The 11,391-nt window shown below is 42.8% G+C and overlaps 1 protein-coding gene across 2 annotated transcripts in view; it reads right to left on the reverse strand.

The window, feature by feature from the left end:
• The window catches only part of MAPK10 (mitogen-activated protein kinase 10), an 85,583-nt gene that overhangs the window by 49,841 nt on the left and 24,351 nt on the right, over positions 1-11,391 (reverse strand). For both annotated transcript variants that reach the window (XM_009883937.1, XM_009883936.1), the window contains exons 3-4: positions 7,421-7,550; positions 616-674 (exon numbers count right to left, since the gene is read on the reverse strand). In XM_009883937.1, coding sequence (XP_009882239.1) covers positions 616-674; positions 7,421-7,550 — 189 coding nt within the window. The remainder of the gene's footprint in view (positions 1-615; positions 675-7,420; positions 7,551-11,391) is intronic.

Genomic DNA, 11,391 nt, shown 5'->3' on the forward strand with positions numbered 1-11,391 from the left:
CACTGAATGTTTAAAATTTCATTCAGGGCACGTTCATACAACACACAGAGTGCTTTTGCAATAGGGCAACATTCAGTGGAGATGGTAGTTGTCCTCAACACACAGCACTAGTTCTCCAGGCAAATGTTTTTAGGCAGTCAAAGTTTATATCAAAACAAATATGGAATGAGGAAACATTTCACAGCAGTCTCTTTTATGGGAAATTATTTCAGAATGAAGTCCCACATTTCAAAACCTCACACACGTCAGGGAGTCACTTAACAACCATCATTTCCCGAGCAAACTAATAACACAAAAGCAAGCTCTTTTAACTACTCATACCCCTTCCCCTGTATGTGAAGGCAAATGCAAACACACTAACCCTCTCTAGAAGAGCCACCAGCAGGCTTTGCACACTATTACAGCACTTAGGAAACCCAATATTTGGCACCTTGTAAGTGTCAATAGTACTCTCAATGTGGGAATGCAGAATATCTGCCTACCACAGTGTAGACTACACATGATCTTTTTTAGAGGGGTTAATAACCTTTGTATTTTGCTGAGTTATTGCGTTCAAGGTACACTATAATGCCCCACGTCTCAAGCTTTAGTTTAATTACTGCCTGTGTTACTTACACATCCTGGAACTCCTCCAGAGATTTCTGTGGTGTGAAGACATTTAATAAACTGATAATCTGAAAAGCAAATAAGACAAAAGGATAAAGAGAAGTGATAAGCATAAGCAGCTGAACCCATTTTGAAGTGTGTGTTAAAGGATAAACTCTGCTTTTTCACTACTCAATTTATACTAACACTTCTCATTATATGGATCAGTAAAAAGTTAGCAACATTCAAAATAAAATACCGCAGATCTCCAAGAGTTCTTCTAGGTGCACTTAAAATGGTTTCTGAGAGAAGGATTAGCGATCGGTGACAAACCAAAATACTAAGGGTAAGACAGTCCTCTGAATTTTGAAGTTACACCTTCAAAGACCAAATTCAGCTCAATCTAGCATAGCAGTTGCTGTGCTACAGCCAGAAATTTCTATACGAAGAATTGTCACCCAAGGGAACAAATAATCAAGGACCATCTTTTTAAGAATACGCAGATCTTCCTTCTCTCTGACATGGCCTCAATTCCTTTGAGGGCATGCACGCACACATGCTGACACAAATTCCATCATGAGAGGTACCACTTTTTAGTAGAAACTCTTTAAAATGGTGGGCACATTCTGGGGAAAGACATCTTGCATACTGCAACTCCTTTTTCACTTGGTGGTTTGTCTTTTTTTTTTTTTTTTAAATGGGCTGGGCTGTTGAAAGGCACTGACTGATAAGAATGTGTGAAACAGCACACAGCAAAAACGTGACCCCGGGGATCTGAATTTCCCATGTTTTCCTTCTGTGTGGGCAACAGAGGTAGAAGATAACAGCACAGCTGCCATGAAGACAACATCTGAATGTCTCCCTCCCCACCTCTATCTCCACTCTGGGATTTCTAACAGGAGTAGTTCAATATTCTTTCCATCTACTCCACATATTCTGACTGATTCTTGCCTCCACACAGGTGTCTTTACAACCCTCTCCTTCCTTTTCACTTCTCTGTACAGACAGATTAAAACTCTGACCCAACTAATGTGGTGCTGTTATCAGCTCTTATGCAGCATTTTTAAAATTATATATTTAAAATTAATACCACTCCTGCTGCCCTCTGCTATTTTCAGTCCATTAAAAACATGAAGCAAGAATGCATCATTCTCCTCCTGCCTACAGGGAGAACTACTCACTCATCCCTGCATTTTCAAAGCCCCAAGCATTGGTCTGACTGAGGGTAGTTTCCCATCAAATCAATAGGGGAGAGACAGGTACACAGTCTTGATCAACACAGTGGAAATGTAAGGACAAGTCAATGCCCAGAAGTGGGGTAGAGGACACTATAGGTGACAAGTCCTACTGTTTGCCATTTTAGGGTCAGTCCTTTTTCTTTCCCTGTGAATTTGCGATTGAGAACAAGTGTCAAATCTCACTTTACATCATGCTTTTCAAGCTCATTTACGCTTTGTAGAAGGTGAAAGAGTCATTACAGGATCTGATGCAAGAGTAAACATGTAGCAAACTGAAACATTCAATCCTAATGAAAAGGAAGGGGCACACAGTATGGCACCAAGCCACAAGAGAAATCAAGGAACTGTACAAAAATTAAATCCTTGGGAGACCCGTTGACAATGCAATGGGGCGATCCCACATATCACACCACAAAAAAGCAAGCTTATACAGTGTCAGGCAGACAGTTCCAACTAACAGATGGTTACAATTAACATACAGCCCTGGAATAACTACTTTGCTGCAATGAAGGAATATTTTCATTTGTTATGGATATTAAATGTTATACAATATGTAGTGGGTGCAAAAAGCAGGAAAGTCTAGAAGCTGCTAGTGCTGTTTATTTCAACAAGAATATTGTGATTAGAAGGAAGCGCACAATGTGTTGAGACTTCAGAGACCCTGGCTCCACAACATTAGCTTACATATGAATACATGAGAATGGAAAAGTGCTTTTGTTTCTTAATTTTCTTCGGCAGTTTTGCAGCGACGTTCACCACGACAACCCCTCATCTTGTATAATCTATACAATGCATCTATATGACTATGCAAAAGAGCACTTAGCAAGCAATCAGCGAGTGTGCATCACCCAAGGGGTCACCCAGGAGCCCTCAGGAGAGAGCCCACAGACCCAGAGCGGCAAACAGGTTTCTGTTGCATAGGAGGGCATGTGGGCAGGGTGTTGAGAGCACTGCCAGCTCAAGAGGTAAGATCAATTGGTAGTAACTGGTTCCCCTCCTGTTTTGAGAGGAAAACCAGTATTCGTTGCCCTCACAGAAGAGGACCCAACCGTGGTTACCACTTGGCCAAAAGCTTTTGCTAGAAAGAATGTTGTGACTCAAACACAGCTCCCACACAAACATGCAGCCATGCAGGTCTCTGGCTGCAGGGAGTGTCTGAGCCTGTCCCTCATACTGGAGGGCAGCAATGACAATGCCTGTGTGTGCTGTGAGCAGGTGAATGATCTGCTCAGCATGGTGGCAGAACTGAAAGAGGAAGTAGAAATGTTAAGGACTACCAGGGAGTGTGAGAGAGAAATAAATTGGTGGAGCCACAGCCTGAGGCCGAGGGAGCAGACTGAGGCTCCACAAATAGCAGAGGATCCCCTCCCCTCTTGCCATCAGGCAGCAGGAGGGGACCTAAGAGATGGGGAGGAATGGAAACAGGTCCCTGCTTGTGGAGGCAGGCAAAGCCCTCCTCAGCCTCTCTCACCTTTCCAGTTGCCCTTACACAAGAGGTATGAAGCTCTGGAACTTGAGGGGCAGGCAAATAAGGACGCAGAGGAAGGCCCATCCAGGGGGATGCCAAGGGTGAGCCAGCCAGCCCCATGCATTAGGACTTCTACTTTTAAAAGGAAAAGGAGGGTAATTGTTGTGGGTGATTCCCTTCTAAGGGGAACAGAGGGCCCCATATGATGACCAGATCTGTCGCACAGGGAGGTCTGCTGCCTCAGTGTCAGGGACATCACCAGGAAACTCCCTGGTCTGGTACGGTGCACTGATTATTACCTGCTACTGGTTATGCAACTTGGAAGCGGTTGTGGACAGAAGTCTAAAGGCAATTAAAAAGGACTTCAGGGCACTGGAATGACTGGTTGAAGGTTCTGGTGCACAGGTAGTTTTTTCCTCAATCCATTCACGGGTAGGGAGGGAAAGGAACAAGAAGATAGAACTGATTAACACGTGGCTCAGAGGCTGGTGCCATCGGTGGAGTTTTGGTTTTTTTGATCATGGGGATATCTATACGTCATCAGGCCTACTGGCAACAAATGGGGTACACCTGTCTCAGAAGGGGAAAAAGATTCCGGGGCAAGAATTAGCAGGGCTCATTGAAAGAGCTTTAAACTAGATTGGAAGGGGGAAGGGGATGTAACTGGGCCTGCTAGCCCCGGGGGAGCATGCCAGGGTTTGCAGGATGGCGAGCTAGCAAGGACCCTTGTTATTCTGTCTCAGTGGAGGTGGGGGCTGGAGGTACACGGAGCAGTAAAGACAGAAGGGTTATTGATGGGTTAGAAGCCATGGAAAAACCTGAGAGCAGTCAGGTAGGAACTAGGGCTTCCACCCACAAAGAAGTGTCGGGAACATTAGCCCGACTGAAGTGCATCTATGCTAATGCATGGGCATTACATGTATTATACGTATATTATACGTAGCATGGGCCACAAACAGGAGGAGCTGGAAGCCATGGTGCCCCAGGAAAACTATCATATAGTAGTCATCACAGAAATGTGGTGGGACGCCTTGTGCAACTGGTGTGCTGCAATCAATGGCTACAAGCTCTTCAGAAGGGATAGGCAAGGACGGAGGGGTGGTGGGGTGGCCCTGTGTGTTAGGGAATGTTATGAATGTTTAGAACTCAATCATAGCGATGATACAGTTGAGTGTCTATGGCTCAGAATCAGGGGGAAGGCCAACAAGGCTGATATTGTGGTGGGGGTCTGTTATAGACCACCCAATCAGGACAGAGAGGTAGATGAAACTTTCTACAAGCAGCTGGGAGAAGTCTTGCCATCGGTTGCTCTTGTTCTTGTGGGGGACTTCAACTTCCCAGGTGTCTGCTGGAAATACAACACAGCAGAGAAGGAACAGTCCTGGAGATTCCTAGAGTTCCTAGAGTGTGTCGAAGACAACTTCCCTACTCAGCCAGTGAGTGTACCTACCAGGGAAGGTGCCCTGCTGGACCTGCTCTTTGTGAACAGAGAAGGACTAGTGGGTGATGTGATGGTGGGAGATTGACTAGGGCACAGTGATCACAAAATTACTGCGTTCTCCACTTAGAGAAGTAAGGAGGGGGCGCAGAAGAACTGCCACCTTGGACTTCCGAAGGACAGACTTTGACTTGTTTAGGAGACTGATTGAAAGAGTCCCTTGGGAGGCAGTCCTGAAGGGCGTGGGAGTCCAGGATGGCTGGACACTCTTTAAGAAGAAGATCTTAAAGGCACAGGAGCAGGCCATCCCCATGTGCTGTAAGTCATACCTGTGGCAAAGAAGACCGGCCTGGCTGAACAGAGAGCTTTGGCTGCAGCTCAGGGAAAAAAGGAGAGTCTATGGCCTCTGGGAGAAAGGGCAGGCCACACACGATGACTACAGAGATGCCGTGAGGCTATGCAGGGGGAAAATTAGAAAGTCCAAAGCTCAGCTAGAAATTAATCTGGCTTCTGCTGTAAAGGACAACAAGAAATCTTTCTATAGCTACATTAGCAGCAGAAGAAGGGCCAGGGAGAGCACCTATCCTCTGTTAGATACAGGAGGAAACATGGTGACTAAAGATGAGGAAAAGGCTGAGGTGCTTAATGCCTTCTTTGCCTCAGTCTTTAGTAATAGGACCAGTTGCACTTTGAGGATCCAACCCCCTGAGCTAGAAGATAGAGACTGGGGAGCAGGATGATCCCCCCACAGTCCAGGAAGAAAAGGTCGGTGACCTGCTGCAGCACACAGACATACACAAGTCTGAGTTCTGAGAGCTGGCGGAGGTGCTCACCAAGCCACTTTCCATCATTTTCCAACAGTCCTGGCTGATTGGGGAGGTCCCAGCAGATTGGAAACTAGCCAATGTGACACCCATCTACAAGAAGGGCCGGAAGGAGGATCTGGGAAACTACAGGCCTGTCAAGTTGATTTCAGTGCCAGGTAAGCTGATGGACCAGACCATCCTGAGTACCATCACTCAGTACGCACAGGACAACCGGATGATCTGGCCCAGTCAACATGGGTTTATGAAACACAGGTCCTGTTGACTAACCTGATCTCCTTCTACAACATGGTTACATGCTTAGCAGATGAGGGAAAAGCTGTGGATGTTGTCTATCTGGACTTTAGTAAAGTCTTTGACACCATTTCCCACAGCATTCTCCTGGAGAAACTGGCTGCTCATGGCTTGGATGGGCAACCACTTTGCTGGGTAAAAAATTGGCTGGAAGGCCGTGCTCAGAGAGTGGTGGTGAATGGAGTTAAAACCAGTTGGCAGCTGGTCACAAGTGGTGCTCCCCAGGGCTTGGTACTGGGACCAGTCCTGTTTAACATCTTTATCAACAACCTGGATGAGGGGGTCGAGTGCACCCTCAGTAAATTTGCAGACATCACCAAGCTGGGTAGAAGTGTTGATCTGCCTGAGGGTAGGAAGGCTCTGCAGAGGGATTTAGACAGACTAGATCAATGGGCCAAGGCAAACTGTGTGAGTTTCACTAAGGCCAAATGCCGGGTCTTACACTTTGGCCACAACAACCCCCGCCAACGCTACAGGCTTGGGGAGGAGCGGCTGGAAAGCTGCTCAGCAGAGAGGGACCTGGGGGTGTTGATTGATAGCCAGATGAACATGAGCCAGTAGTGTGCCCAGGTGGCCTAGAAGACCAACAGCATCCTGGCCTGTATCAGGCTAGTGTAGCCAGTAGGACCAGGGAGGTGATTTTACCCCTGTACTCGGCACTGGTGAGGCCGCATCTTGAGTACTGTGTTCAGTTTTGGGCCCCTCACCATAAGAAGGACATTGAGGCACTGGAGTGTGTCCAAAAAAGGGCAACAAAACTGGTGAGGGGTCTAGAGCACATATCTTATGAGGAATAGCTGAGGGAACTGGGGTTGTTTAGCCTGGAGAAAAAGAGGCTTAGGGGAGACCTTATCACTCTCTACAACTATCTGAAAGGAGGTTGCAGAGAGGTGGGAGTTGACCTGTTCTGTCAAGTAACAGGTGATAGAACAAGAGGAAATGGCTTCAAGTTGCGCCAAGGGAAGTTTAGATTGGATATTAGGAGAATTTCTTTACTGAAGGGTCATCAGGCATTGGAACGCATTAGCCAGGGAAGTGGTGGAGTCCCCATCCCTGGAGCTATTTAAGGGTCATGTAGATGTAGTGCTTAGGGACATGGTTTAGTAGTGGGCTTGTCAATGTTAGGTTAATGATTGGACTAGATGATCTTACAGGTCTTGTCCAATCTAGGAGATTCTGTGATTCTGTGACTAGGTTTCAGATGAAGTCCAGAACAAGGAGTGGCACTTGTGCACTGCTTTTGACTCACAAATCCCAGTGACAAGAGAATGGAGCCAGGATTCTAACAACCGCTTAAGCATTTCTGGATAAGGAATTGACAAGAACGTATTCTGCTCTCTCCTCTTCTTTCACCCTAGCCCTACTAGTAGCACCTCCATTTGGCATAGCCTTTAAATAATCACGTGGAAGATCCTCACTCTTTCATGTGGGCATTCAGTACCAGAAAGACTGTAGCCCTTGAGCATAATTTACTTTTCATTTCTTCTGTTTTAAAAAAGCACCCAACAAAACAATTTTCTTTCTAACAAACGGAAATACATAGTACTTCTCTGGTTACCTACTGAAAACTTACATTTTTATGATTCACGCACTTCATGAGGACCAGCTCCCTGTAAGCTCGCTTGGCATGAGTTTGGTTCTGAAATGGTCTGCTGAGCTTCTTAATGGCCACGTTTCTGTCAAGGACGGCATCATATGCAGCACTGTAGTAATTGCAAACACAGGGGTTATGCATCTTAGAGGATATCCTGCATTTGTTATGGCAAATTTCTGAGCCTCACTTCTACAGTTGCCTTTTTTTCCACTGAGAAAAATAGTGGGGCAAAAGAAGGAGAGAGTTTCTAGTGAGAGTAAAGAAGACATCAAAAGGAAACATGTATCACCACATCAGCAGAAGACAGCATGCACCACTACTTCTGAACTCCAGTTCCATAGGAAATTAACACTTATTATCAAGGGGTGGAAAAAAAATAATTAAGTAACTTCAAATAAAAATACAATAAAAACTGGATGAGACAAAAAGTTTTTTCATAAAGCAACTCTCTGTGCATTGGGTACAGTGGAGAGGCTTTTGTTTTTTCTGTCATGATGAAGGACACCTTCACGAACCAGTTCAGTGAACAATTACCCACTTTTATCTAGAACGAAGTTTGTATTTTCCTTATATTTCTAATGGAATCAAGTTATTTAATCATTCTTTGAGACCATATCATCCAATTCTGATAATATACTTAGAACCATTTCACAAAGCTCTTTACCATTTCCTTCTGATAACGAAAAAAATTGTTATATATGTTTAGTTAAAAATTTTGAAAACATGAAGAAATACAGGGTCTGGTTTGCAAAGTGGGCTTTTAAAGCTGGACTTCTGAAATTCTTATTAAACATTTAAATATTTTGTACAACCTTCAGCTATTTTGATAATCTTCACCTCCTATGAATTTGAAATACTTATTTTGGTGGTTCAAATCTGACTACACAAATTCTGGCTTCTACATTTCACAAAGCACACTAATTCTTAGAAATGTTCACAAACATACAGTGCTCAGACCCTCTTCCTGATTCTCTCTTTTACCAAGAATGAGGAAAGGCGGGACACAAGTTTTCTGCTACTCCACAAAGAACAACAGTGCATTTCCCAAAAGATGAATCAACCAAATCACTAGTTGTTCTAAAAATAATCACTTTTTTAAGCATCAAAGTAAATATTCAAAATCCTGTAATTTTTTTCCTTTTAATTCCTTATTGTAGACGTTCACTGACATTCACTTACAGAGTGCTACCGACCAATTACAGACCAGAAAGTATGCAAGCATCAATAGCTTAGTCACAAAGCCAACAAAAAAGTGCAAGTGCTCTAAGTAAAAGGTCTTGGAAACCAGGTAGAGAAGAATAAGAAGTATTTCAAGTACACTACTTCTGCATAAGTAACACCAAATACATCCCATAAAAAAGAATAATTGTTTGCTAAAGGTGACAAGGAGTTTTATGAAGAATGCTTTAGTCCACTGTCGACATTTGGAACAGGATGGTGAGAATTCCCCTGAAAATATGTTCAAAAGGAAAAAAAAAAAAGTTTCATGACGGCCCTTGCAGGTATTCCAAAACTATCAGGAAGTTCCATTTTAACATTTTCATAGTGAGACTATTTCAGATCAAAATATTAATTTCCAGAAAAAAGGAAAAATAAATACTGAATCCCCCCAAATTATCAACACTGTCAAATGCACCTGGGCAGGAATAGCCCCAGAAACTATTACATGCTTGGGGACCAACATTCTGGAAAGCAGCTTTGCAGAGAAGGACCCAGGGGTCCTGGTGGACAAGAAGCTGAACATGAACCAACAATGTGCCCTTGCAGTAAAGAAGGACAACAGCATCCTGGGCTGCATTTAGGAAGGCTGTTGCTATCAGGTCAAGGGAAGTGATCCTCCCACTCTGCTCAGTGCTACTAAGGCCACATCTGGAGTGCTGGGTCCAGCTCTGGGCTCCCCAGTACAAGAAAGATAGAGATGTACTGGAGCAATTCCACTGATGAGCCGTGAAGATTACTAGGGGCTACAATATCTGTCATACAAGGAGAGGCTGAGCAAACTGGGGTTGTTTAGCCTGGAGAAGAGAAGGCTCTGGGGGAATCTTACCACTGTTCTGAAGTATCTGCTGGGAGGAGTAAAGAAGATGGAACCAGACTCTTCCAGTGGTCCTAAGCAACCTGCTTTAGTTGACTCTGCTTTGAACAGGTGGGTTTGACTAGGCACTCTTCAGCATCATCCATTCTGTCACTTGGTAACCATTCTTTTTTCTCTTATTCATTAAGAAGGCATATAACTTTTATGACCCAGCTAATATGCTAGGCACATGCAGAAACAAAGATATACAAAGATATAACACTCACTAGTTAAAGTGTATATGAAGCAGCTTAGGTGATAAGGCTATGAAAGGTCCTGTCTGACTTGACTTAATTCTGGCCAGAGAATTTCACTCAACTAAACCTTACCATAGGAGGAAGAAGATGTGTGATTCATAGTCTAATAGTACCTAGCAGAAAGCAGACCTCCTGTAGCAATTGTCAGAATTGTGTCTTTCATTCTTATTTAGTTCAGCCACAACCAGGCATCATAAAGGCCACAACTAAAATACCCCTTAATTTCATTAAGAAATTATTGAAGAAATAAAATGCAAAACTAAAGGATTTAAAAACCATGATCTTTCAACAGTTCAATGTTTTGTCTCTATCATTCATGGACATATATTGCAAATATACTTCAGCAGACGAATCTCTCAGCTAATCCATATTACTTGATCAGTCAACTTCTTTTAAGAAGAAAAGCCTACACGAGACTCATCTGAGCTACATAATAGTGCTTTGAATCATTTTAATAATCTTTTATCTTCTTATATTTTAATCTCATTAGTTACATCATAAAATCACTGACTAGGACTTAGAAAACAGTAACACCAAAAGTTTGTCTGGGCAACCATTTTCTCCAGTTTCTGATCTCTGTTTGCTTTTCTGAATTTTCTCTCTCCATCAAAGCAAGAGATAAAAAGCATCAATCTAAAATCAGAAAACCGAAGGCTTCTTAAGCCTTTGGCTTTTATGATCCATCCTAGTCCTTTACACACCATGGAGGGAAATAAAACAGCTAAAGTAGTCATTTGTATAGGGATATTTACTTTGAGATACAAGGATCTTGACTGCAGTTCTATCATTGTCTTCTATCAAATAGAAGGTGTCCAACTACTTAAAGAAGTCAATACGTAAATTCATTGCACTGAGTAAATTAATAGTGCTGATGTTCTTTTTTCTATTCACCAGAGAGAAGCTTTTGTTTACAGACAGCCAACTATGCATTTTACTACAATGAAATTACAGATACCACATGTAGGTCCTCTCTCTTGTACTTGCTACACAAAATCCTTACCTTGGAACACCAAGGTTAGTATTGATGATATATCAGCCTTCTTAAGACAAACTTCAATCTCTGGCAGAAGAGTGGCTGTATAAACAGGTGACTCAAGGGAGCAGGAATAAGAGAGAGAGAGTAATGAGTGTCTGTGAACTGCTATGAAAAGGCTGAGTGTGAAAGTCAATTTCAGGATCTCCAATAAGTCACAGGACTTGCATCTAAAAGCCATTGCTTCTTTCTCTGGAAACTCTTATCATAATATCTCTTGCTTAACTATGAATTTATTTTTTAATTTATACAGTTGCCCTATTTTTTTTTTTTTAATAAAGACTATAATTCATCCCTGGTCTTGTAATAAAATGATAGTTTTACTGCAACATGAGCTCAGAAAAATCCTCCAAGTTTACTACCGTATCTCTGGCAGCTGTACAGACAGAAAATGCAGTAAATAAACTCTTTCCTTATAAATTCTGTTTATGGCTAGTTTGGCAAGGTAAATGTTAGTATTAAATATGCCTTTTTAAACTGTAAATAATTTGAAACAAACCTATTTAGCAGAGATAAAAATATTTAGTCAGATGTGACTATAAATTCATGACTACCAAGAGATATATGTAATTACAGCTATTCAAAA

Source organism: Charadrius vociferus, unplaced genomic scaffold (assembly GCF_000708025.1).
Source record: "Charadrius vociferus isolate BGI_N301 unplaced genomic scaffold, ASM70802v2 scaffold684, whole genome shotgun sequence".
NCBI classification, from domain to species: Eukaryota; Metazoa; Chordata; class Aves; order Charadriiformes; family Charadriidae; genus Charadrius; species Charadrius vociferus.